Source organism: Orbicella faveolata, unplaced genomic scaffold, assembly GCF_042242905.1.
Source record: "Orbicella faveolata isolate gen_17 unplaced genomic scaffold, um_ofav_v1 contig_18, whole genome shotgun sequence".
Lineage (NCBI taxonomy): Eukaryota > Metazoa > Cnidaria > Anthozoa > Scleractinia > Merulinidae > Orbicella > Orbicella faveolata.
The window spans coordinates 142,748-170,000 of record NW_028301545.1 but is presented as its reverse complement, the minus strand read 5'-3'; the positions used below and the strand labels follow the sequence as shown (position 1 = coordinate 170,000).

General features: G+C 39.4%; 2 protein-coding genes and 3 long non-coding RNA genes across 5 annotated transcripts in view; 3 read left to right on the top strand and 2 right to left on the bottom strand.

Moving 5' to 3' along the window:
- LOC149112987 (uncharacterized) overlaps positions 1-2,362 on the top strand; it is a 3,136-nt gene extending 774 nt beyond the window's left edge. The window contains exons 1-2 of the long non-coding RNA XR_016206884.1: positions 1-623; positions 819-2,362. The exon at positions 1-623 is cut by the window's left edge and continues 774 nt beyond it. This is a non-coding gene — a long non-coding RNA (uncharacterized LOC149112987). The remainder of the gene's footprint in view (positions 624-818) is intronic.
- Positions 2,363-2,419: 57 nt separating this feature from the next.
- On the top strand, positions 2,420-10,663 carry LOC110062082 (uncharacterized). The gene is made up of 7 exons (XM_089288619.1): positions 2,420-3,210; positions 3,336-3,439; positions 4,206-4,420; positions 4,823-5,126; positions 5,913-6,005; positions 8,157-8,290; positions 8,695-10,663. The coding sequence occupies exons 1-7, from the start codon at positions 2,775-2,777 to the stop codon at positions 9,173-9,175; spliced, it is 1,767 nt and encodes a 588-aa protein (XP_089144745.1). The 5' UTR covers positions 2,420-2,774; the 3' UTR covers positions 9,176-10,663.
- A 416-nt stretch (positions 10,664-11,079) lies between these two features.
- On the bottom strand, positions 11,080-13,108 carry LOC149112986 (uncharacterized). The gene is made up of 2 exons (XR_016206885.1): positions 12,903-13,108; positions 11,080-11,189 (listed from the first exon to the last, which is right to left on the bottom strand). It is a non-coding gene; the product is annotated as an uncharacterized LOC149112986 (long non-coding RNA).
- Positions 13,109-17,705: 4,597 nt separating this feature from the next.
- On the top strand, positions 17,706-24,439 carry LOC149112985 (uncharacterized). The gene is made up of 2 exons (XR_016206883.1): positions 17,706-18,655; positions 24,246-24,439. It is a non-coding gene; the product is annotated as an uncharacterized LOC149112985 (long non-coding RNA).
- LOC149112984 (uncharacterized) lies at positions 24,038-27,245 on the bottom strand. Its single transcript, XM_089288617.1, has 7 exons — positions 27,130-27,245; positions 26,697-26,726; positions 26,303-26,344; positions 26,139-26,162; positions 25,987-26,028; positions 25,188-25,217; positions 24,038-24,916 (listed from the first exon to the last, which is right to left on the bottom strand). Exons 1-7 carry the CDS (start codon positions 27,194-27,196, stop codon positions 24,720-24,722), a joined length of 432 nt encoding a protein of 143 aa, XP_089144743.1. The 5' UTR covers positions 27,197-27,245; the 3' UTR covers positions 24,038-24,719.
- Between the last annotated feature and the right edge of the window lie 8 nt (positions 27,246-27,253).

Sequence of the window (27,253 nt, the reverse complement as noted above, 5' to 3'; positions counted from 1 at the left end):
TTAGACCGAAAGCCACATCTCTCTGGGGTGGCACGATTTGCAATATTAACCCTTGTGGGACGCAAAATCAACCCTGTTGGGGTTATTTTTTGTTATCCTGGACACTTGTGGGGTGATTTCAAGGAAAAAAACACCTTTCTGGGGTGTCTTGTTCAACAGATTCACCCCATTGAGGGTGATTTTTCTTAAAAAATCACCCTGCTTGTTTTTTGAGTATTCACTCCTTTTCCACTCTAATAACATATATATATATACACATTATATACACACAAGTGGCATTGCCAAGGATCTCTATAAGAAAAGGTCATAAAAATGGAAAAAAACAAAACAAGACAAAACCAATGCGAATGCACTACTCCTTGACCAGATAAACCAGTGTCCGGTTAAATGACCACTTTGACCATTTGAGTGTTGTTTTCTTTTCCTTAGTATGTTTTGGTTCTTTCTTTTTCTTTTTCTTTTTTTCGCAGAAAACCACGTGACGCTTAGATTGGCTAGTTGAAGTAGGATTCGATCCTTGACAAGATAAACCAGCGTCCGGTTAAATGACCAGGAATTTTCCTTTGCTGTACGGGTTCTGAAGTCGCTGGAGTCAAGTGCTTGAAGATGACTAGCTGTATAGGGTGAGAGAATCCTAACATTTATTTCCGTATTGGCATAATAGCCTTTAATGTTGGACAAAGGTCGCTCCGCTTAATTAGGAAACTGCTTGAACTAAAAAAATTCTCGAGTTCTGCTAGGGCATCCTGGTAACGTCATAGTTTATTGGTGGCTTGTATGTGAAGGTGAGTGTTTATTATTTTTTTTTATTTTTGCAGAATATTTAAAGGAAAACGGTTTATAACGCAGCCAGCTAGGGAAGTGAAACTTTTATGGAAAAGAATAACGCAGAGAAGAACTCCCAAGAGTTTTGACAACATTGTTAGATCGGATATTCCTAGTACTGTATTAAAAATCACAAAAGAAATGAGATTGTCTTTTTTAAGTTTGTTATTAGGTAGTTTAAGAAGACCAAATAGCACACTTTCGATAACCCACTTTTTCAGTCAAATCCTGACCAAAATCCCGTGTCGTGGGAGTTAAGATACCCCTTCAGCCTATAGTTAAGCGACTATAGTTAAGCCTATAGTTAAGCAACGTTATTCGTGTCATTTATTTTTTTTTGAATCCATTAAGGTTATTTCAAGCGGCCATGTACTCTTTTTATATTAACTTATTTCTGTTCATTTAATTCTATTTGTGAGCTGAGTATAAATAAACTTGTTGTCGAATCCTTTCAAGTTTTGTTTAATACTACCGCACAAGCTTGAAGCTGGAAAACTAAATTGGGGTTCCTTTTCAGCCAGCACTGATGCCATATCATCAAAAGCGCGTTTCCGCGCGCATTTTATTTTTTTTTTTTGCTTTATATCTCAACACTATCATTGTGTCTGGCACTGTGGCGCGTTTTCCGGGATAAAATGGAGAATTTGACGGGCTATTTTAGCCCGCCGATATAAACTGTCAGTTTAGCAATTGTACAGTTAATTGCATAACCTTTCTCGAATCTAACTTTCGTGTCTTCTACGAATTTAACTTTTATCGAACCTCGAATTTGACTTTCGTGTCTTTCAATAACAGCCATTCAACTTGTAAACGCTCGCATGATTGTTCAGACTGTTTTTGTCCCAGTCTTTATTTTCTCAATGCCCTCTCAAGTGTTAATCACAGTAAAAGAGGTTATGTTCCTGGGCAGAAATATGTCTGCTTGTGCGTCCCTAGCTCGCTTTAAAACAACCGTTTTTTATTAGTGTTTTGTCACCTCTATTGTAACTTCATAGTTAATAGTTACTGGAGCTTTCAGTAACATGCGGACACTTAAATTCAAAGCGCAATCGACAAATGCGTTTTTCGCTACCGTCAATGAAATGTTCGACGGCGCCTCCCAGTTTCCGATTACTGCCGAGCTCGCGGTAATCAAATCGCTGAGCACAGTTCAGACAACGAAACAGTGCTCGGCAGTGGTCGGAAGCTGGGAGGCGCCGCCGAACATTTGATTGGCGGTAGCGAAAAACGCATTTTTCGGTTGAGCTTTGAATGTAAGAGTCCGCATGTAATTGAAAGGTGCGGTAATAAGTTAGTGTTCCTGTATATTTAACCGCAATTTTGCATTAACCGCCGCTTCTGAAGATGTATGCAGAAGCATACGAAACGTCAAGTAAAAGATAACAAGTGATGTGTTTATATCTGATGTTTGTCACCGCTGTTTGTCTCATTTCTATATTTGGGAAACAATGCGTACACGCATGAGTGCAAACTTTATTTCAATTCCAATTTAAATAGTTGATAAACTAGTACATCCGAGAAAATCATGCAAAAATAACCTTCCTACAAGATCGAGCAGAGTAACTTACATCAAGCTGTGAAGTTATGAAGTTATGCAATAATGAATAAAAAGATCACAGGAAGTGAGGCTCTTTGCACGATCCGGTCACATGGTACGGAGTTAATTACGCAAGTTACACAGTGGGATTTCCAAAACAAAGGAACTCGCACCAGTCTAGGACGACTTTCCTTTGTTTTGAAAATCCCACTGTGTAACTTGCGTCCCAGCGGAATTAATTCTGTACCATGTGACCGGATCGTACAAAGAGCCTATTTTATACCTGTGAAAATTCTCGTAGTTCGTAAAGCATCGTTCTTGCACCATTCAATCATTTTTTCCACATCATCATTGAGTACGCCAACAGACCACACGCTCGGGTATTTTCTTCGTCGTAACCACCTTTTTCGCAATGGAAGAACAAATGCCTTGCTCCTCTAGTGCTCCAGATAACTCGGCAGTACATGTAATTGAAATCGAGGATGATTGCCCGCTATCACCCGTCCCGCTCGAGCAGGAAAAGTTGGTAGAACCACTCTTCGAAAATGAAGACGGCGTCGCTGAGGGTAAAATTCACGCGTTACCTACCCTGAATTCAGCGCAGAGAGAGGCCGACAATGAAGACGACGTCGTTGCGGGTGAATTTCATGCGGAATCTACCCTGCATTCAGCGCAGAGAGGGAACAAGCGCAAAACCCCGTATTCGGTTAAATTCGGTGAGCTACCCGAGGCAGTCAGAAAGTTTTTGGCTTCCGTAAAGAGATTCTTTACCCAGAAAGTCAACTTTGAAAGAGAGAAAGCACCGGTGACCCTTTCTACTTACGAGAAGGCTCAAGAGAGAATGCTTTGTAAGTATCTTTGTTTCTTTTTTTAATTTTGGCCTTAATTTCCACGTTTGCGCCTAAGTGATGATAACCGATATTTGGGTGACGCGATTTAACATATAACCTCTCCTTTTTTATCTTCTTCGCAGGCTTTCTGGGTTACGTTAGAACTACTTTAGGCCGTGATGAAGAGCTTCTACCACATTGCTTTTTGAGAGTTCCCTTGATCGAAGCTTACGTTGAATTTTTGAAGGTGAGAGAAATTCTTTACAGGCTTTCGTATTAAGTTTTGACACCTTAGTAGAAACGCCCAAGGGAACTCACGGCCGGGGACTGAAAACCACATCAGTTAGTTTCGTAAAAAAATGTGAGCCCGTAATACCTGTGTGTAAAGAAACTGCTGAAAATGACGAATATTGGAGGATTTTCGCTATGCACGTTAACATCACAGATAAATTACGCTATGATTGGGACCTATATCTTTTGCATCTGAGGTATTGTTTTAAAGTAACTTCTCGCCATAAATTAGTGGACTTTTAACCTTACGACGTGTACTAAGTTGTGTTGATTACTCACAATGTGTTATCAGCAATGCGATATCTTTTTACCGATCTGCCGTTGAAACTTGTTTTATGCTAACAATAACCTTAAATCTGTTTTGGACGTTGTCTTTATCGAATTAAAGAGAAATTATAAATAGCTAGCTGCTAATAAGTTGACTCTATACGTTAAGAAGTCAATAATAGTTGTTATTATTAGTAGTAGTATTATTCCATACTTTTTCTGAAAGAAAGAAATTCCCAACAAATTGGAAAATTTTAATATCACTGATTTACTGCTTGGTGGGTGAAATTTTTCCTTTCGAGCTTGAAAACTTTAACCCAGAGACTCTTGCCTCTGATGAATTTCTGCTACATGTTGATTCTTTTCTTTTCCTTTTCTTTCGTTTACATCTATTTATTTACTTATTGATTTTTGGCTGTTCCGAGCCTCAATTAACCTGTTCTGTTTCCTCACAGGAAGAACGAAATTGCAGCTCTGCGACGGTTTCAAATCACATCAGCTCACTTCTCTACCCAATCAAATTTGTGCACAGAGAGCATGCTCCTGATTTCAAAGGGGTCCCCATTATCCGTCAGCTGAGAGTTCAAGCTCGAATTCTCCAGAAAGAAGGTGACTTGGAAAGGCCGTCCACAATGGAAGATCTTTCTGCCCAAAATCGCTGGATCCCTTGGTAAGTCTTGGCATGGAAACTGTTTTTTGTTCACTCTGTGACAGGAGAGACTGCGATTAGTACCAGCAATATTATACCTGGAAAAATGACTTGGTTCTGATTGGCTAAAAAAGAGTGAAGCTCTCGCATAACTAGATGTAGACTACAGATTGTTAAGAATCAATTGTGTTAGTTAGCAATCACATGATTACGGATACTAGTTTGAGGCTAGCTTAGAGCTTCAGGAGGAATTGGCACTTGAAAGTAAACTGACTAACCATTGTTTGTTTGCGGTTAGCAAGATAGATCTCTCTTGGCTGCAGTACTTTTATCCTGAATTGTTCCCTTTCCCTTTGTCCTGGACAGCCAAACCTGTGTGAACCTCTTTCCTTTTTTTGTTTTTGGTTTTGTCTTTAAAAAAAGGGAGGAAGTGGTTTCTGCTGTTAGCACCCAGCGAGAAAAGTTTGAATTGACTGGTCCAATGAAGTTCAAAGCCAAGGAATTTTGCGATCTCATTATGCTATCCCTGTATGTGTTCATTCCCCCGTCACGGGGGCTGGAAATCAGGACCCTGGAAGTGCTGTCAGGGGAAGAGGCCAGGAACTTCGACCCAAAGACCTCAGCTGGGAAGAATTACCTGCTTGTCAAGGATAGTGGGGCTATTATCCTCCACTTTAACAATTACAAGACCAGAAAGTTTTCTGGACGAGATGAGCTGTCTCTACAGGTTAGACAATTTCCTCTCTGGTTCCAGTAAATTAAGTAAATAAATAAATAAGTTTGTTTACCGAGGGTGACACATTACAGTTGACGACTGGTAAACTTCTGGCCCTCCCCTTAAATAGATAGAGCTAATTTACAAAATAATATTGAAAAGGGCAAAGACAGTAAATGTAATATTAAAAGGATAAAACATTTATGAAATGGGAAAGCTATCCAAGCCAGCATAACCTTCCTTACAAGAATTCTGTTTGCAGGCATAAATACTGGTGCCAGATCTTATAGTAATAGGTAGAGAGTTCCAAAGTTTTGCAGCTGTAACAAGAAGAGTTTTTCCACCTTCTGTGTCACGTTTATTTCTAGAGCAGCGTATAGTTATATCACCATAGTGTGAGATTCTGGTCGACATGTTGCTGATACGCACTAATTTATCTCCAAAGTACTCTGGGCATTGCCCATTTAAGCATTTGTGGCATGAGCATAATTTATTTACAATACATTGATCTCATCATAAAAGGGTAGCCAGTTTTGTGATCCTGCACCACTAATGGTGATCTGAGATGATTTACCTAAAATTTCTACTGATTGACATGGATGTAAAACTCCATCCATAAACATTTGTTTATATCTGTTGATGTTGATGCCATTTTCAAGCTGGTTAGTTTGGCCATTTATTCCAATCTTTAATTGTTAGAAATTTGTACAAAGGCTGTTCTGCACCCAAAAGTATTGACTTATCATTTAGTTTGATGATTGACCAGACATTGAGGTCAATGCCACTGATCTTTTTCAGCCTGAAGACGAGCTCTGTCGACTTTTGTCATCGTACATAAAGGATTATCGGCCGCATTTGGTTACAGAGTCAAGCCAAAGCTACCTACTGCTGGTAAGGTTTAACCTGTTTTGACCAAGTTACCAAATGATATCCTCACATCTTGTGTAAGTTAGATTTCAACCTCTGGACTTTTGGGGTGAGGAAATTGATCCCAGCCAAGGATCCTCCCTAACCCTAACCCTAACGTTGAGGCATAAAGCTGTTTAATCTTCTCGTTTCACCCCCATTTCGATACCAAGAGTGGTTTTTCTTAGAAATTTCATCCTTCAAGGGTTGGTCACAGTCAGCTTTCACCCCCAAAAGCTCTTTCAGTATGTAAAATTCAGTGACAATTTCTACGGTGGGGTGTTTTTTTTGGCAGATTCATCCTTGCAGGGTGTGTAAATTTCAAATCTTACCCCTTGTTAGGAAATTTTCATATCCAGGGTGGGTTTTCTGCACCTAATTTCACACCTTTTTGGGGTGATTTCAAGTCAAACAACATTTCAGTGAGGCAAGCCTGCAAATAACAGTCGGTCATTGGACAATTGTCTGGTAAATTTGAGGTTTTGACAGGTAAAAGCTTAGCCTGGTTGGACACTCTGACCGGGCATTTCCGCTAAAATGAAAAATATTTTAACTGGAAATTTGTGGCTGAATATGGGACAACTTATTTTGTTATACTGCCACACAATGCTACGGAAAAAAGCATTGTTATCGGTTTTGTTTTATTCTAATTCTGAGAATTTTATCACGCGCAGTGCGCCATCTCAAATGTTATGTCGAATTGTAAACATATCACAACAGTACCACTATTCCTGCGTGTTAATTTACGCATTTTGCGGTGGCGTTGTGAAAGATCGTGAAGCCCCATTTAGTCTGAATTATGTTCGTCTGAAAAACTACTTAGAACTGAGGTCTTATGTAATTACTCGTTGTTTGTTGCCACCAAGTGTTGTGGAATTAATTTTCAGTTGTAATACATTGACCTGATTAAAGATATTATGGAAATTGAATACACAGCCCAAATACTCATGTTTCGTTTATCTGAATGCAATCGCTTTCAAAAACTTTAAAACCTCTAAAATGTAACCAAATGTTTTTCTAGTCCGTATGATCAAAAGTCAGTTAAATTTTTAACCTTTTATAGTTTTTTTTACGTCTGGCAGTGTGGTTGAAATATAGTTTCCGTACCACAGACATGTTTTTGTGAAAAGCGTGAATGTACAAATTGGTCACGCTTTATAGTCACGACCGCCTCCAATTCCACATTTTAAATAATTACGCCAATTTTTTATTCAATTGACCCCGAAAGCTTTCAGAGGAAACTTGCTTTCAGAAAAAGTCGAAGAATTCGTTTCGGCCAATTTTCAAGTCTCTGAATGTTATTGTGAGGTTTTATACTGACAAGGTGTCCGTGCGGGAGGTTGTTTCATCCCTTTTCCTGTTCAGTCCCTAGACGTTGTGGGAAACTTGTTACATTGGAAACGCTTGTGTGACTAGGGGTATAAGCGTTTGTAAATTTGTCAATTTTCAACAGGTAAATTAATACCAGACATAATGTAAAGGTCCCCTTGCTGGTGCTAGTAGCAATTTTACACTCAGTTGACTTTTAAGCTATTTGAATTTGCAACCAATGTTTTGGCGAAGAGTCTACACTGAAATACCAAAATGTCTCAAATGTCTCTTTTTAATTTATAATGACAAACAATTTTTTTTGTCCGACCAGACTGGCTTTTTGTCAGGTCAAAACTTGTCTTTGTCGTGACAAATGACCTGCCTATAAACAAAAATTATTTGTAGGCTTGGTGAGGTATTTTGTTTTGAAAACTACATTCCTGTCAAGGTTCACGGTTATTATTACGAACCCTAGTGGGGTGTTTTAGACCGAAAGCCACATCTCTCTGGGGTGGCACGATTTGCAATATTAACCCTTGTGTGATGCAAAATCAACCCCGTTGGGGTTATTTTTTGTTATCCTGGACACTTGTGGGGTGATTTCAGGGGAAAAAGAAAACCTTTCTGGGGTGTCTTGTTCAACAGATTCACTCTGCTTGTTTTTTTGAGTATTCACTCCTTTCTCCACTCTAATAACCTATATATATACACATTATATACACACAAGTGGTATTGGCAAGGATCTCTATAAGAAGAGGTCATAAAAATGGAAAAAACAAAACAAGACAAAACCAATGCAAATGCACTGCCCCTTTTTGTCTCCAGAACAAGAATGGTGGTCACTTCACTGCTGCCTCCTTCTCCGCTCACTTGAAGAGTGTGCTATATGGCCTTACGGGAAAGCTGGCCTCTATAAACATCCTTCGATCTTCGTTCATCACATGGGCATACGACAAATCGTGAGTGGACGCATAGTTATTCTTAGTAATTCAGAGTGCACATTTAATCTTAAAAATAGTGAAGTTGAGTCAAGAGGTCAATCTTTCTTTGACTCGCATGAAACATTCTTAGCTTAAAATCAAAGGATTCAAATAATTTATTATTTCTATTTTCTCTTGGGACCATTCTCAGTCCCAGGTGAAACTGGAAACAGTTCTTATGCAAAATTTTAGAGGGAAAACAAATAGTATTATGGTATTTTTGAAAGTGGCCTATTATAAAATATATATTTTTAACAAGAAGTATTGTGGTATTTTTGAAAGTGGCCTATTATGAAATATACATTTTTTCTTTTCGCTCACTGGCTGGCATTTTTAAGTCTTTGGTCAATCATAACTCAGACATTGTTCTATGATTTTAACAGGGACTGTACCGACTCTCTCAAGGTTTCCTTGGCATCTGCGCTCAGGCATTCACGTAAACAAGCACAAACTACGTATGATCGGCGCACAGCAAATCAGAAGAAACGGCTGGCGGTTGACTTGGCCAGAGATTACGCAGAGGGCCGTCTCGACGAAGAGGAAGATGCAACTGCTGAGGAACCAGAAGAGGGTTGTGCGGATGTAAACAGGGGCGATTTTGTGGCCGTTGTCACAGAGGAGAGCACCTATCAGAATCCGAAGGTTTTTATTGGCCAGGTCCAGTCCATAAGAGAAAGAGAGGCAACGCTGTTGTATTACAAACACATAGGCACCAACTTGTATAAGCTTGAACTCTCAGGTGAAGAGTGGAAAGAAGGCATCGACAGCCTTGTTCCTGTACAATTGCAAGCCACCAAAAAGCGAGCCGGCGTCTACAAACTCATGACTTCCACTCGTACCATCCACAAGGCAGTCAAAGACTAACTCTCTCCGTGCAGTCTTACAGTCAAGCTCCGAGCAGTGAAAAATCATCTGATTTCCCAAAAGCAGTTTCACTTCCCAAAGACCAGAATCAATTCGCAAAAGTTCACATCCCAATTTTTTTCCTCAAAATCTTGTGACCTGCATGAGAGCTTGACTGAAAGTTGCATGTTTTCAAACAAGAGGGCCTAACAGAATAAGAATAATTTAGTTGAAGATAAATGTTATCGTCATTACCAAGACAGGGTACCGATAATTTCTCAGTCGTTCCATGAATTCGTTGTCCCAGTTTGCTAAATGCAAGTGAATGAGAGGTTGATTTAATATGTAGCTTTAGTGACTTGGAATGACATCACCTCAATCATTTGAGCCAGTAATTGCTTTATTGAGCCAGTTAAATTGACTCCACATGTACAAATGCAAATGACAATGATATTATTATTCTTAATTGGAACAAGGGCAATTTTTGCATGAAGTGAAATTCAAAATTCTATGCATATCTACCAATTCTGTAGATGCTTGGCCCGTCAATGGAAGTGAGGCTGATGTCCATTCCTCCCTTTGATGCAAATGGCAAGTATTAATACTGGTAGTGTAGCAGCTCTCATAACTTGCTTTTCTTTGGTATTGTAAGCAGCTTCTATTGTTTTGAAGTCTAAGTCATTGCTTCAATTGTTTGGTCTTTTGTTTTTGGCTAGGGTAGCAACCCAATCGTATTATACGCTACGAGAGATGCCACATTACCCATTAAAACTGCCAGACCAGCCCTCTATATAGGGCACACATGAAATTTCCAGTTTTGAACTGGGCAAATGAGACCTCCTCGGCTCACAAATTTTTGTTTCAAGATCGATTGTTCATCCACTCGTGCACTCTTTTCAGTGATTAGGAAGCCTGTGAAAGATATTAAGTAAACAGTGGTTGAGCCCATAAGGTCTTTGCTGTCATTTACTCTTTTTAAAACTTGCTTTTTGTATTCACAGTTTCAAAACTTTCCGACGCACAGAGCAGTGCTGCAATCAAATGACTTAATTCTCAACAAAAAAGGCCAATAAATACTCAGATACTTGCTGATTGATAAACAATTTTACTCTATAAAAATTATTGTCCAGCCAAGAAACATGAGAGAGCTCATGCAGGGCTCAAAACTTAATGGGAGACTTAATGGATTTCTGGCTTTATTAGACATAATATTGGTACTGTCAAACAAATGACATGAAATTAATATCACCAGAGTTGCAATTATTAGGAGAAAGGCAGGAGATAGGAAACTTAATACCTGTGCCCTATAACTATGGTAACAGGAGTTACTGAGCAAGACAATAATCTTCAACTTAATATTACGAGAAATGATAATTTCAATAATTAGCTTTCTAGTTGTTGTTTTCGGAAGGTTAATTCTGAATGAAGAGTGCTTTTTGTGTTCTGCACAGACACTAGCAGTTGAATAATGTTGTTTACACATTAAAGATTATTGACAGGAAATTTGAATTGATTGTTTCAGTTGCCTTTTGTTGTTATTTATCTAAATGGAAAATAGGCTGTTGTGTTTTCCAAAGCCAAACATCTACGCAATAGATAGATAGATTCACGAGTGTCTAATGAAGGCTAACAAATATTAGTGGCTTGGTTCCTTCCTGAAAAAGTGCCTCTCTCCTGGCAGACCATAAAAAGTTATTATTATTATTATTGTAATATAAGTGAATGAAGAAAGACAGATGAACACATTGGGTGGCTAGACTTCTTTATTGGTTATTTTGAATCTAAGCAAGGATGATGATGATAACAATCTGTCTTTATTCATGTACTTATATACTTTAATGATAATGTAACTAATAGTCAATATGTATTAGAGATAAGGGGAAAGAAATCAACAAAAGACAAACCAATGTGAAGAACAGGAAAACTAATCAAAAAACTTTTTTTATTCTCCGGATTTGGGTCTAGGCACACATTCATTCATTGGTGCATTTGAGTCCCAGTAGAAGGCATGGGTCCTCTCTGCCAAATACAGCTACTGCAAGTGGAAGGAAATGAAATGGAATTAAATTTCATTCAATGAAGCCTCATACTCCCCGAGCTGGGGGTACTCTGGATTTCAATTGACAGGGACAATCAAATGATGAACCACCCAAAATCCCTAGGGCCTCAAACAAAACCCCCAAAATCCCATGAACCAAAATTTTGACCCCCCAAAAATCCCTTGCCAAATTTTCAAGCCATAGAAATTTCCAGAAAGCATCAAATGATATCCAAGAACACGTTCTGTTACAACAGAACATTAGGAACAACCCTACAAAATGTTCCTATCTCAAAAATTCCTGAAATGGAAAATTTCAAACCACCAAGAATTTGGACGTAATTGACCAGCAAAAAGAAATAATAATCATAACAATTACAATTTCCTCAAATGTGATTGGTGCATAAACTGCTGTATTTTGCTCTAATTAATCTGCAAAGCTGTAATCGGACAGTGTAATCGGGCAGTTGGCTGTAATCGGACACCTGTAATCGGAGAGTTACATGAGCCAATCATGTTAAGTCCTCTCCACTAAATCCACCAACCACAACATTGATTGTAATTACTATGGTAACCAATTCAAGAGACTGACTTTGTAAAATTGTGGAGGTTTAGTCTCTGGTGACTGTTTTGAAAGAAACTTAACAGCCACTTTGCAAGCTATTCTCCATATTTTTAATTATGATATTTAAAATGACTATTAAATGCTCTTTTTTCAAATGAATTTTTGCTTTTGTGCGAAATTGTAATTGTTATGATTAATTGGTAACGGGACATCGTGTCGTCCAATTCAGTCTGTGATCACACTCGTGAATAACAAATCGGACACCCTCTTCGCAGTCGTCCGATTTTGTTAATCACTTGTGTGATTACAGACCAAATTGGACTCCATCCAGTCCTATTACCATTATTAATAATAATAATAATAATAATTATAATAATAATAATAGTAATAATAACAATAATAATAATAACAAAAGACATAAAAATAGCCCTTTAAAAACTCTTTCTACAAGCTAAAATAACATTTTTTATAAAGATACGTCTGGTGTATAGGTTTAAATAGACTTGAATTATGGCATGAACGTATATCACTGGGTAGCTTGTTCCCAAAGTTCTGGAGCTGATACAGGAAATGCTCTGGATCCATAGATCCTGATAGAATATCATTAGTTTGGTAACTGACATTTTGATATTTAATTGATATTTTGGTGATAGTAAAATGATAATGTCGAGAAATTATTTGAATCACAATGTGCCTCTCACATATCGAAATATCATTACCACGTGGGACTATTACATCAAATTATTCGCTATGAAATCGTCCCGAAAATAACAAAACAGACACTGAATATAATAATATCAAAATCGGTTTGTTTCGCTGCTGTTTGCTTGTGGTCAGCTTTTATTTGTTGTCAGTAAGGGACAGCATTGTATTGTAGCATGATTTATCACTTTATCCCAGGCAAAAGAAGACATTCTGGATTATTCATTCTAATAATATTGTCATGACTTTACACTAGATCGATGGGCAAAGAGGAGATTTTTACTTGATTGAATATTACGATGATATCATGATGACATTTGCTTCCATACGGTCTATCGAAAAATTCGCGTTGGCTATCTCTCCGCCGAAACAAGAAGCATGCACAAGCTCCAGCACTTTTCATGTAATTAAGCAAACTAAAAACACAACACGACATTACTTACCATCCTCACGAGAAACAAGTTTGTTTAGAATTTCAAATTTACCACTTCGCTCTCAAAATGGCTCACAATACAAAGAGAACACTCCGCCACGCCTGGAACCTAGTTTCCACTCCTTCCTCTGACATGACAATAATCCCAGGAAATCAATATGGAATCAAACGCCAGAAATGACCAGGAATTGTTCTTTGCTGTACGGGTTCTGGAGTCGCTGGAGTCAAGTGCTTGGAGACGGCTAACATCATGCGTGGGGTGAGAGAATCCTAACATTTATTTCATATCTGATTCTAAAATCTATCAGTTTTGCTAAGACTTGCAACAAATCTTTGGACTCGCAATATTTTCAATGTTTTGAATATTTGAATAGTTCTCTCTATTTCAGCCAGTATCATTTGATATTTCATATTTAAGTGTATATTATTTAATCACCTCAGAGATTAAAGAGTGACACTTCATATCGGCACTTAATGCCTTGCCAGTTAACCCGTATCAAGCTGCTTTACCAACTAAATTATGTAGTATCTGTGTAGGTAACATACTTACTGAGTGTTGTGTTCATCTCATGGGAATAAGTTGACTACTGGTTACGGGCAGCTGGGGTGTATTCCAGCACGCACGAACCGGACAACTTACATACATGTCTTCTCCAGTCTGACTCTAGGTTTTGGCAGGGGGGGGGGAGGGGGCAGGGAGGGGTTGAGTGAGTGTTGTTTTCATTTCCTTAGTATGTTTTGGTTGGTTCTTTCTTTCTTTTTTTGTTTTGTTTTGTTTTTTTTTCGCAGAAAACCACGTGACACTTAGATTGGCTAGTTGAAGTAGCATTCGATCCTTGACGAGATAAACCAGCGTCCGGTGAAATGACCAGGAATTGTTCTTTGCTGTACGGGTTCTGGAGTCGCTGGAGTCAAGTGCTTGGAGACGGCTAACATCATGCGTGGGGTGAGAGAATCCTAACATTTATTTCATATCTGATTCTAAAATCTATCAGTTTTGCTAAAACTTGCAACAAATCTTTGGACTCGCAATATTTTCAATGTTTTGAATATTTGAATAGTTCTCTCTATTTCAGCCAGTATCATTTGATATTTCATATTTAAGTGTATATTATTTAATCACCTCAGAGATTAAAGAGTGACACTTCATATCGGCACTTAATGCCTTGCCAGTTAACCCGTATCAAGCTGCTTTACCAACTAAATTATGTAGTATCTGTGTAGGTAACATACTTACTGAGTGTTGTGTTCATCTCATGGGAATAAGTTGACTACTGGTTACGGGCAGCTGGGGTGTATTCCAGCACGCACGAACCGGACAACTTACATACATGTCTTCTCCAGTCTGACTCTAGGTTTTGGCAGAGGGGGGGGGGAGGGGGCAGGGAGGGGTTGAGTGAGTGTTGTTTTCATTTCCTTAGTATGTTTTGGTTGGTTCTTTCTTTCTTTTTTGTTTTGTTTTGTTTTTTTTTCGCAGAAAACCACGTGACACTTAGATTGGCTAGTTGAAGTAGCATTCGATCCTTGACGAGATAAACCAGCGTCCGGTGAAATGACCAGGAATTGTTCTTTGCTGTACGGGTTCTGGAGTCGCTGGAGTCAAGTGCTTGGAGACGGCTAACATCATGCGTGGGGTGAGAGAATCCTAACATTTATTTCATATCTGATTCTAAAATCTATCAGTTTTGCTAAGACTTGCAACAAATCTTTGGACTCGCAATATTTTCAATGTTTTGAATATTTGAATAGTTCTCTCTATTTCAGCCAGTATCATTTGATATTTCATATTTAAGTGTATATTATTTAATCACCTCAGAGATTAAAGAGTGACACTTCATATCGGCACTTAATGCCTTGCCAGTTAACCCGTATCAAGCTGCTTTACCAACTAAATTATGTAGTATCTGTGTAGGTAACATACTTACTGAGTGTTGTGTTCATCTCATGGGAATAAGTTGACTACTGGTTACGGGCAGCTGGGGTGTATTCCAGCACGCACGAACCGGACAACTTACATACATGTCTTCTCCAGTCTGACTCTAGGTTTTGGCAGGGGGGGGGGGAGGGGGCAGGGAGGGGTTGAGTGAGTGTTGTTTTCATTTCCTTAGTATGTTTTGGTTGGTTCTTTCTTTCTTTTTTTGTTTTGTTTTGTTTTTTTTTCGCAGAAAACCACGTGACACTTAGATTGGCTAGTTGAAGTAGCATTCGATCCTTGACGAGATAAACCAGCGTCCGGTGAAATGACCAGGAATTGTTCTTTGCTGTACGGGTTCTGGAGTCGCTGGAGTCAAGTGCTTGGAGACGGCTAACATCATGCGTGGGGTGAGAGAATCCTAACATTTATTTCATATCTGATTCTAAAATCTATCAGTTTTGCTAAGACTTGCAACAAATCTTTGGACTCGCAATATTTTCAATGTTTTGAATATTTGAATAGTTCTCTCTATTTCAGCCAGTATCATTTGATATTTCATATTTAAGTGTATATTATTTAATCACCTCAGAGATTAAAGAGTGACACTTCATATCGGCACTTAATGCCTTGCCAGTTAACCCGTATCAAGCTGCTTTACCAACTAAATTATGTAGTATCTGTGTAGGTAACATACTTACTGAGTGTTGTGTTCATCTCATGGGAATAAGTTGACTACTGGTTACGGGCAGCTGGGGTGTATTCCAGCACGCACGAACCGGACAACTTACATACATGTCTTCTCCAGTCTGACTCTAGGTTTTGGCAGAGGGGGGGGGGAGGGGGCAGGGAGGGGTTGAGTGAGTGTTGTTTTCATTTCCTTAGTATGTTTTGGTTGGTTCTTTCTTTCTTTTTTGTTTTGTTTTGTTTTTTTTTCGCAGAAAACCACGTGACACTTAGATTGGCTAGTTGAAGTAGCATTCGATCCTTGACGAGATAAACCAGCGTCCGGTGAAATGACCAGGAATTGTTCTTTGCTGTACGGGTTCTGGAGTCGCTGGAGTCAAGTGCTTGGAGACGGCTAACATCATGCGTGGGGTGAGAGAATCCTAACATTTATTTCATATCTGATTCTAAAATCTATCAGTTTTGCTAAGACTTGCAACAAATCTTTGGACTCGCAATATTTTCAATGTTTTGAATATTTGAATAGTTCTCTCTATTTCAGCCAGTATCATTTGATATTTCATATTTAAGTGTATATTATTTAATCACCTCAGAGATTAAAGAGTGACACTTCATATCGGCACTTAATGCCTTGCCAGTTAACCCGTATCAAGCTGCTTTACCAACTAAATTATGTAGTATCTGTGTAGGTAACATACTTACTGAGTGTTGTGTTCATCTCATGGGAATAAGTTGACTACTGGTTACGGGCAGCTGGGGTGTATTCCAGCACGCACGAACCGGACAACTTACATACATGTCTTCTCCAGTCTGACTCTAGGTTTTGGCAGAGGGGGGGGGGGAGGGGGCAGGGAGGGGTTGAGTGAGTGTTGTTTTCATTTCCTTAGTATGTTTTGGTTGGTTCTTTCTTTCTTTTTTGTTTTGTTTTGTTTTTTTTTCGCAGAAAACCACGTGACACTTAGATTGGCTAGTTGAAGTAGCATTCGATCCTTGACGAGATAAACCAGCGTCCGGTGAAATGACCAGGAATTGTTCTTTGCTGTACGGGTTCTGGAGTCGCTGGAGTCAAGTGCTTGGAGACGGCTAACATCATGCGTGGGGTGAGAGAATCCTAACATTTATTTCATATCTGATTCTAAAATCTATCAGTTTTGCTAAGACTTGCAACAAATCTTTGGACTCGCAATATTTTCAATGTTTTGAATATTTGAATAGTTCTCTCTATTTCAGCCAGTATCATTTGATATTTCATATTTAAGTGTATATTATTTAATCACCTCAGAGATTAAAGAGTGACACTTCATATCGGCACTTAATGCCTTGCCAGTTAACCCGTATCAAGCTGCTTTACCAACTAAATTATGTAGTATCTGTGTAGGTAACATACTTACTGAGTGTTGTGTTCATCTCATGGGAATAAGTTGACTACTGGTTACGGGCAGCTGGGGTGTATTCCAGCACGCACGAACCGGACAACTTACATACATGTCTTCTCCAGTCTGACTCTAGGTTTTGGCAGGGGGGGGGGGAGGGGGCAGGGAGGGGTTGAGTGAGTGTTGTTTTCATTTCCTTAGTATGTTTTGGTTGGTTCTTTCTTTCTTTTTTTGTTTTGTTTTGTTTTTTTTTCGCAGAAAACCACGTGACACTTAGATTGGCTAGTTGAAGTAGCATTCGATCCTTGACGAGATAAACCAGCGTCCGGTGAAATGACCAGGAATTGTTCTTTGCTGTACGGGTTCTGGAGTCGCTGGAGTCAAGTGCTTGGAGACGGCTAACATCATGCGTGGGGTGAGAGAATCCTAACATTTATTTCATATCTGATTCTAAAATCTATCAGTTTTGCTAAGACTTGCAACAAATCTTTGGACTCGCAATATTTTCAATGTTTTGAATATTTGAATAGTTCTCTCTATTTCAGCCAGTATCATTTGATATTTCATATTTAAGTGTATATTATTTAATCACCTCAGAGATTAAAGAGTGACACTTCATATCGGCACTTAATGCCTTGCCAGTTAACCCGTATCAAGCTGCTTTACCAACTAAATTATGTAGTATCTGTGTAGGTAACATACTTACTGAGTGTTGTGTTCATCTCATGGGAATAAGTTGACTACTGGTTACGGGCAGCTGGGGTGTATTCCAGCACGCACGAACCGGACAACTTACATACATGTCTTCTCCAGTCTGACTCTAGGTTTTGGCAGAGGGGGGGGGGGGAGGGGGCAGGGAGGGGTTGAGTGAGTGTTGTTTTCATTTCCTTAGTATGTTTTGGTTGGTTCTTTCTTTCTTTTTTGTTTTGTTTTGTTTTTTTTTCGCAGAAAACCACGTGACACTTAGATTGGCTAGTTGAAGTAGCATTCGATCCTTGACGAGATAAACCAGCGTCCGGTGAAATGACCAGGAATTGTTCTTTGCTGTACGGGTTCTGGAGTCGCTGGAGTCAAGTGCTTGGAGACGGCTAACATCATGCGTGGGGTGAGAGAATCCTAACATTTATTTCATATCTGATTCTAAAATCTATCAGTTTTGCTAAGACTTGCAACAAATCTTTGGACTCGCAATATTTTCAATGTTTTGAATATTTGAATAGTTCTCTCTATTTCAGCCAGTATCATTTGATATTTCATATTTAAGTGTATATTATTTAATCACCTCAGAGATTAAAGAGTGACACTTCATATCGGCACTTAATGCCTTGCCAGTTAACCCGTATCAAGCTGCTTTACCAACTAAATTATGTAGTATCTGTGTAGGTAACATACTTACTGAGTGTTGTGTTCATCTCATGGGAATAAGTTGACTACTGGTTACGGGCAGCTGGGGTGTATTCCAGCACGCACGAACCGGACAACTTACATACATGTCTTCTCCAGTCTGACTCTAGGTTTTGGCAGGGGGGGGGAGGGGGCAGGGAGGGGTTGAGTGAGTGTTGTTTTCATTTCCTTAGTATGTTTTGGTTGGTTCTTTCTTTCTTTTTTTGTTTTGTTTTGTTTTTTTTTCGCAGAAAACCACGTGACACTTAGATTGGCGAGTTGAAGTAGCATTCGATCCTTGACGAGATAAACCAGCGTCCGGTGAAATGACCAGGAATTGTTCTTTGCTGTACGGGTTCTGGAGTCGCTGGAGTCAAGTGCTTGGAGACGGCTAACATCATGCGTGGGGTGAGAGAATCCTAACATTTATTTCATATCTGATTCTAAAATCTATCAGTTTTGCTAAGACTTGCAACAAATCTTTGGACTCGCAATATTTTCAATGTTTTGAATATTTGAATAGTTCTCTCTATTTCAGCCAGTATCATTTGATATTTCATATTATTACTATTCATTATTTATTTTTTAATTTTGATAGTTGGTGTGATGACTTATGATAGTCGTTTGCCGACTTAAAAGTGTAGACGCAGATGAGAATATTCTTCGATCAGATGGCTAATCACTGGGAAATTGTTTGTTTTCGATCGCAGTCGTTATTTCTAATTCCTTCGTGATTTCAGTCTTGTTGGCAGTCAGGTGACAAGAGCACTAAATCCATGTAGTTTCCCTTCAAGTGGTATTTGAATGATCAGTTGGTGTTAGCTGCAGGGACCTAAGATTTTGAGCATTTTCAAAACTTTTCGTGGGAAACTATTGGCCACTCTTAGCTAAGTTGAGGCGCCGAGTTTGGCGCTCTTAGACCATCATTAAAGGGACCCTGTTGTCTAAGCAACAACACTGGACGTCGGTCCTTCTTCTATGCAGGGCCCCAAGATTTTGACCATTTTCAAAACCTTTGGTGGGAAACTATTGACCACTCTTAGCTTAGTTGAGGCGCCAAGTTTGGCGCTCTCAGACCATCGTTAAAGGGTCTCTGTTCTCTAGGCAACGACACTGGGCGTCGGTCCCCATTCTATGCGGGTACCTAAGATTTTGACCATTTTCAAAACTTTTGGTGGGAGACTATTGGCCACTCTTAGCTAAGTTGAGGCACCAAGTTTGGCGGTCTTAGACTATCGTTAAAGGGTCTCTGTTCTCTAGGCAACAACACTGGACGTCGGTCCCCATTCTATGCGGGTACCTAAGATTTTGACCATTTTCAAAACCTTTGGTGGGAAACTATTGGCCACTCTTAGCTAAGTTGAGGCGCCGAGTTTGGCGCTCTGAGACTATCGTTAAAGGGTCTCTGTTCTCTAGGCAACAAGACTGGGCGTCGGTCCCCATTCTATGCGGGTACCTAAGATTTTGACCATTTTCAAAACTTTTGGTGGGAAACTATTGGCCACTCTTAGCTAAGTTGAGGCGCCAAGTTTGGCGCTCTCAGACCATCGTTAAAGGGTCTCTGTTCTCTAGGCAACAAGACTGGGCGTCGGTCCCCATTCTATGCGGGTACCTAAGATTTTGACCATTTTCAAAACTTTTGGTGGGAAACTATTGGGCACTCTTAGCTAAGTTGAGGCGCGAAGTTTGGCGCTCTTAGACTATCGTTAAAGGGTCTCTGTTCTCTAGGCAACAACACTGGGCGTCGGTCCCCATTCTATGCAGGTACCTAAAATTTTGACCATTTTCAAAACCTTTGGTGGGAAACTATTGGCCACTCTTAGCTAAGTTGAGGCGCCAAGTTTGATGCTCTTAGACTATGGTTAAAGGGTCTCTGTTCTCTAGGCAACAAGACTGGGCGTCGGTCCCCATTCTATGTGGGTACCTAAGATTTTGACCATTTTCAGAACTTTTGGTGGGAAACTATTGGCCACTCTTAGCTAAGTTGAGGCGCCGAGTTTGGCGCTCTTAGACTATCGTTAAAGGGTCTCTGTTCTCTAGGCAACAAGACTGGGCGTCGGTCCCCATTCTATGCGGGTACCTAAGATTTTGACCATTTTCAAAACCTTTGGTGGGAAACTATTGGCCACTCTGAGCTAAGTTGAGGCGCCGAGTTTGGCGCTCTTAGACTATGGTTAAAGGGTCTCTGTTCTCTAGGCAACAAGACTGGGCGTCGGTCCCCATTCTATGCAGGTACCTAAAATTTTGACCATTTTCAAAACCTTTGGTGGGAAACTATTGGCCACTCTTAGCTAAGTTGAGGCGCCAAGTTTGGCGCTCTCAGACCATCGTTAAAGGGTCTCTGTTCTCTAGGCAACAACACTGGGCGTCGGTCCCCATTCTATGCGGGTACCTAAGATTTTGACCATTTTCAAAACTTTTGGTGGGAAACTATTGGCCACTCTTAGCTAAGTTGAGGCGCCGAGTTTGGCGCTCTTAGACGATCGTTAAAGGGTCACTGTTCTCTAGGCAACAACACTGGGCGTCGGTTCCCATTCTATGCAGGTACCTAAAATTTTGACCATTTTCAAAACCTTTGGTGGGAAACTATTGGCCACTCTGAGCTAAGTTGAGGCGCCGAGTTTGGCGCTCTTAGACTATGGTTAAAGGGTCTCTGTTCTCTAGGCAACAACACTGGGCGTCGGTCCCCATTCTATGCAGGTACCTAAAATTTTGACCATTTTCAAAACCTTTGGTGGGAAACTATTGGCCACTCTTAGCTAAGTTGAGGCGCCAAGTTTGGCGCTCTCAGACCATCGTTAAAGGGTCTCTGTTCTCTAGGCAACAAGACTGGGCGTCGGTCCCCATTCTATGCGGGTACCTAAGATTTTGACCATTTTCAAAACTTTTGGTGGGAAACTATTGGCCACTCTTAGCTAAGTTGAGGCGCCGAGTTTGGCGCTCTTAGACTATCGTTAAAGGGTCTCTGTTCTCTAGGCAACAACACTGGGCGTCGGTCCCCATTCTATGCAGGTACCTAAAATTTTGACCATTTTCAAAACCTTTGGTGGGAAACTATTGGCCACTCTGAGCTAAGTTGAGGCGCCGAGTTTGGCGCTCTTAGACTATGGTTAAAGGGTCTCTGTTCTCTAGGCAACAAGACTGGGCGTCGGTCCCCATTCTATGCGGGTACCTAAGATTTTGACCATTTTCAAAACCTTTGGTGAGAAACTATTGGCCACTCTTAGCTAAGTTGAGGCGCCAAGTTTGGCGCTCTGAGACTATCGTTAAAGGGTCTCTGTTCTCTAGGCAACAACACTGGGCGTCGGTCCCCATTCTATGCAGGTACCTAAGATTTTGACCATTTTCAAAACCTTTGGTGGGAAACTATTGGCCACTCTTAGCTAAGTTGAGGCGCCAAGTTTGGCGCTCTCAGACCATCGTTAAAGGGTCACTGTTCTCTAGGCAACAAGACTGGGCGTCGGTCCCCATTCTATGCGGGTACCTAAGATTTTGACCATTTTCAAAACTTTTGGTGGGAAACTATTGGCCACTCTTAGCTAAGTTGAGGCGCGAAGTTTGGCGCTCTTAGACTATCGTTAAAGGGTCTCTGTTCTCTAGGCAACAAGACTGGGCGTCGGTCCCCATTCTATGCGGGTACCTAAGATTTTGACCATTTTCAAAACTTTTGGTGGGAAACTATTGGCCACTCTTAGCTAAGTTGAGGCGCGAAGTTTGGCGCTCTTAGACTATCGTTAAAGGGTCTCTGTTCTCTAGGCAACAACACTGGGCGTCGGTCCCCATTCTATGCGGGTACCTAAGATTTTGACCATTTTCAAAACTTTTGGTGGGAAACTATTGGCCACTCTGAGCTAAGTTGAGGCGCGAAGTTTGGCGCTCTTAGACTATCGTTAAAGGGTCTCTGTTCTCTAGGCAACAAGACTGGGCGTCGGTCCCCATTCTATGCGGGTACCTAAAATTTTGACCATTTTCAAAACCTTTGGTGGGAAACTATTGGCCACTCTTAGCTAAGTTGAGGCGCCGAGTTTGGCGCTCTTAGACTATCGTTAAAGGGTCTCTGTTCTCTAGGCAACAACACTGGGCGTCGGTCCCCATTCTATGCAGGTACCTAAAATTTTGACCATTTTCGAAACCTTTGGTGGGAAACTATTGGCCACTCTTAGCTAAGTTGAGGCGCCAAGTTTGGCGCTCTTAGACCATCGTTAAAGGGTCTCTGTTCTCTAGGCAACAAGACTGGGCGTCGGTCCCCATTCTATGCGGGTACCTAAGATTTTGACCACTTGTCTTGTACTATTATTTTCACTATTATTGGAGTTATCGTTATTTATATGTTTATTTTCAATTACTGGGATATTTTTGTGTTCATTTATTATTTTATTATTACTATTTATTATTAATCTTTTAATTTTGATAGTTGGTGTGATGACTTATGATAGTCGTTTGCCGCCTTAAAAGTGTAGACGCAGATGAGAATATTCTTCAATCAGATGGCTAATCACTGGCAAATTCTTTGTTATAGATCGCAGTCGTTATTACTAATTCCTTCGTGATTTCAGTCTTGTTGGCAGTCAGGTGACAAGAGCACTTAATCCATGTAATTTCCCTTCAAGTGGTATTTGAATGATCAGTTGGTGTTAGCTGTTATTTTCTGAGCAAGGTAAGGTGCACTGTTAACGAAATATTCATAGAATCCATGAACAATTTGCTTAATTAACAATTTGATCGATATCGATTGTCGATAGCAACCGATGAAGAAAACAGTCACTCCAGCCATAAGGAAGTCTATACAGATAAAAAATAATCTTTAGAAAAAGGAGATCATATCTAAATCAACTTCTTCTCATACAAGATTGAAATCAAATCAGAATAAAGGAAATCTTCTGTTAAAAATAAGCAAGAAACCATATCGTAACCAATGCTTCCTTGACAACATGACTGGTGGGAAAAAAGATACGGAAAAGTGTAAGGCACGCAGATAGTTCAGTCTAAGGGTGATTCTGCGTTGCGAGTCCACGATGCTCTCGATACCTTTGGGCAATTAATTTGAGAAGGTTCTCGAGTGTCTTACAGACATTATGACTTCAATCATTACGCTGTTTGTATTTTGCTGGCTGCATGAACACGCTTGATGCAGTACTTTTGTGATAAAACTTAGGTAATTGACACTGCTTGTAAGCCAGTACATGCCTCTTTGCTTGATTCTCTGAGATGAGAAAGGTTCGTTTCATTGCTTAAATTTTAGATTGTAATTTTAGTTAGGGGACCTAGATAGGGACACTTAGATTGGCTAGTTGAAGTAGCATTCGATCCTTGACGAGATAAACCAGCGTCCGGTGAAATGACCAGGAATTGTTCTTTGCTGTACGGGTTCTGGAGTCGCTGGAGTCAAGTGCTTCAAGACGGCTAACTGCATGCGTGGGGGTGAGAGAATCCTAACATTTATTTCATATCTGATTCTAAAATCTATCAGTTTTGCTAAGACTTGCAACAAATCTTTGGACTCGCAATATTTTCAATGTTTTGAATATTTGAATAGTTCTCTCTATTTCAGCCATCATGATTTTTTCATCCAGTATCATTTGATATTTCATATTTAAGTGTATATTATTTAATCACGTCAGAGATTAGAGTGACACTTCATATCGGCACTTAAAAGTCTTTAGAGTCGTTTATCGGAAGCTGAATTCTGATCGAAACAATTTTTTTATGCTACCCTATAAGGTCCTTCAGCCATAATCAGACCCCTATTCCTCTTGAGGTACCACACGCCATTTTATCATCAAAGAAACATTTTTATCTGGAAAGAACAACTTTATTCTAACAACTACAATATCCTACGAATACATGATATCAATCAATAAATCTATGTCAATCTATGAATGTAAGACCTGGAAAGGGGATTTTGGCTCAGCTAAGGGGGGCTACAAAACAAAATATACACAATAAATAAAACGGTGGACACTTTTATTAAGCTCTTCATTGTGTATTTTTTTTACAGAAAACGGTTTGACATTTGACAATGTGTAACGTCCAATAGGCACTTAGACTGTAAAGACACTACATGTTCCCGTGGGAAGCGCCGAGCCCAAGTCTAAAGCTACAATAATATATTTACATAGTTGTTTCTACAGAGGTTAAAATATATACAATTTTATGTACAACAACATTTACAATAAATAAGACTTAAGTTAATATCGTGTATTTTACAATTCTATTTACAAAACTATTTACAGCAATTCAACTTTTTAGAATGCAAGATTAACAATACATCTTAACGATTTTTTTTGGTATATATGTTTTACGTTTTTTTTTATTATTATTATTACATACACTAATTTCAACGTCTATTTACAAAATTTATATAACTTATGCCCTTACCCTTAGAAATATAGCCCCCCTCTTAGCCCCCATTCCCCTCCCTATTGGCATTTTCTGTCTCTCTCCCCCCCGTTTATGTTAAATAAGAATAAATTTAAGACGAGACGGAAAATGTTGCCCCTCCCATACTGACTACCATTCTTCCCCCCCCTCTTCCCCTCCCTCTTCCCCCTCCCCTTCCTCTCCCCCACCCACGTCCCCTCCCATGGCCACCCCACTGCCTTCTCCCTCCCCCTCTTTCTGTACAATCCTTGGCCCTGTGGCCTTTTCTTTTGCAACGCCAACAGCGCACTAAAAATGAAAGAAAGACATAAAATTGTGAGATAAGTTTTTTGTTTAACACATTTCTATTTTTCCTATTTTAGGGAAATTTTCTTGTTAGCGTCACAAACAAGTATTACTCACTCCGATTTAGGACAACAGTCAATCAAACGTCGGACAATATTACAACCAATGAGCAAAAGGCATTACTGTATTTTGCAAGCTTTTTACATGACTGGCGAGTTTGTGTTTCTTTGGCTATCAAGAATTATATACAGACAAACAGAATTTGAAAACTTACTGTTTGAGAGCTTCAACTGCTCTTTTAATTCTGAAAAAGAATATTGTAAGTAAGTAAGGGCCTCTAAAAAAATACAAATAATAAAAACTACATTAAATACTACATTAGCAATAGATATTTACAATGGAAATAGTATAACAATATTTCTAGAATTTGATAAGGCCAGGAAAGCGCCAGACTCCTGAAAATAAGCCAGTTTTGCATGCTCCGAAGTGTTAAAGAAAATTTGATTGTCTCGTTTATGAGATGCTTTTCATAAAGGAATGGAATATAAAATTAACCACACAGACTGACTCCATCCATGCGAAACTATTTTTTTGAAAGAGCATTCTATTACTTTTATTCCTTTTGCGATCGACTTATTGTTTTTACGTAGTATACATTTTTATCAACTTAACAAATTGACATCAGTTTTTCATGTCTCTGTCAGGTTATTGATGATGAATTTCGTCATAACATTGTCAAAGTAACTGTGGATCGCCGAATGGATCACAGACTACTTTGACAATGTTATGAAGAAATTCATCTTCAATAACAGGACAGACGCATGAAAAACTAACGTCAGTTTGTTTTTTTACATAACAAATTGTCAAATTGTCCGCTCTCGCTCGTTGCCGCATCACATAAATTATAAATTAATGTGTCTGTCCGCATATTGACAATGAAAATTAGCCAATGAGCGGGCGAGAATTTCTGCAGTTATCATAAAATATAGTATTGACTGGATAGTGATATTAGCCTAAGGTCGAAACGTCGTCGTTTTCAAAAAGGTAGTAATGACAATCTTTGGTATATTTACCGCTTATTTCTGCCCTCAGGGCTTCCACATTTTCTTTAGGATCTATAGAGAAACCAATGTGTATGTCAGTTATGTTCTCAACTTTTCCTTTTTTGCAGAAATTTTATAATGTATAACAATGATAATAGAGGTTATTGAAGCTCCTTTCTCACCTCCATCTGTCTTTTCCGGCACAACTGTAGAAAAGACAAAAAAAGTCATTTTCTTACCAATTAAACTTCGAAATCAAACTGCAATTTTCGAACTTGTACTATTAAAAGTTTCACATCCTTTGTCCCTGAAACTTTATTTTTTTGACAGGTTTTTCACACGTTACCTTCTTTCTCCTTTAACTGCACCACCTCTCTTATGTCGTCCCCTGTAGAAAACCAAACAAATGTCATTTTGCAATGAATTAAACCTCAATATCATCCTGTTATTTTAAAACTTTTACTATTCAGAGGTTTCGCACCCTTGTCCGATTCACGTAAAACCTCATTTTTGTTAGTCTGACCTAATAAGGCTATGTCTACACTATAGCGTATAGTTTTTGGGCCGGCGCGAAAACCATATAGGATAGGCCTTTCGTTCACACAAAACGTAACGAGCCAAGCTGCGCGGTCGTTTCTGCTCATACCAGGCCGGACTATCTTTCATGTCGACATAATGAGCCGTTCGGTATAGTGTAGACAGATCCTAAAAATAAAAATTGACAGTTGTTTATATGTTACCTGCAGAAGGTTCTGCCTCTCCCTTGTTTTCTGCGGGAAAAGCAAAATACTCGTTTTTAGTGTGTATCTTTAGTGGCCTCCACAGTTAGGGCTATGCTAAATTATAACCATCTTTGGCCACCTTTATGACAAGGGAAAAATTCAGCTTCGTAAAACAAATAGAACAAAAGATGTAGCTGCCCAACCATAATTCTACTTTACATTCCTGACCCTGGCCTTACACTGCTTGAGTAACGCAGCTCTTTTCAGGAAGCTTTGAATTGAGTTAATCTTTTTGTGTGTTTTGTTGTTGTTGTTGTTGTGCTACAAACAGGAATTTGAGAGTTTACCCGTTTGAAAAAGCCCCTAAATTTTCTTTGTGGCTCTTTTAAAAAAAGAAAGAAATGCACAAATAAAAATATCCATTCAGTAGACAAATGAGTAAAGGTGTTACCGTTGGTTTGACTTGATGACATCTTGTGTTGAATGTCTAAACGGGGAAACGTATAACACAAATGCATCGCATTACGTTAATCGTAACATCTTAAATTAACCTGAACAGTTTATTCCACGACTGT

Coding starts and splice junctions, on each gene's coding strand:
- LOC110062082 (XM_089288619.1), top strand. CDS start 2,775: ATGGAAGAACAAATGCCTTGCTCCTCTAGTGCTCCAGATAACTCGGCA. Junction 3,211..3,335: donor GGCTCAAGAGAGAATGCTTT/GTAAGTATCTTT, acceptor TCTTCTTCGCAG/GCTTTCTGGGTTACGTTAGA. Junction 4,421..4,822: donor CAAAATCGCTGGATCCCTTG/GTAAGTCTTGGC, acceptor CTTTAAAAAAAG/GGAGGAAGTGGTTTCTGCTG.
- LOC149112984 (XM_089288617.1), bottom strand. CDS start 27,196: ATGCATTTGTGTTATACGTTTCCCCGTTTAGACATTCAACACAAGATG. Junction 26,345..26,696: donor AGAGGCAGAACCTTCTGCAG/GTAACATATAAA, acceptor GGTTTTCTACAG/GGGACGACATAAGAGAGGTG. Junction 24,917..25,187: donor GCAGTTGAAGCTCTCAAACA/GTAAGTTTTCAA, acceptor TTTCATTTTTAG/TGCGCTGTTGGCGTTGCAAA.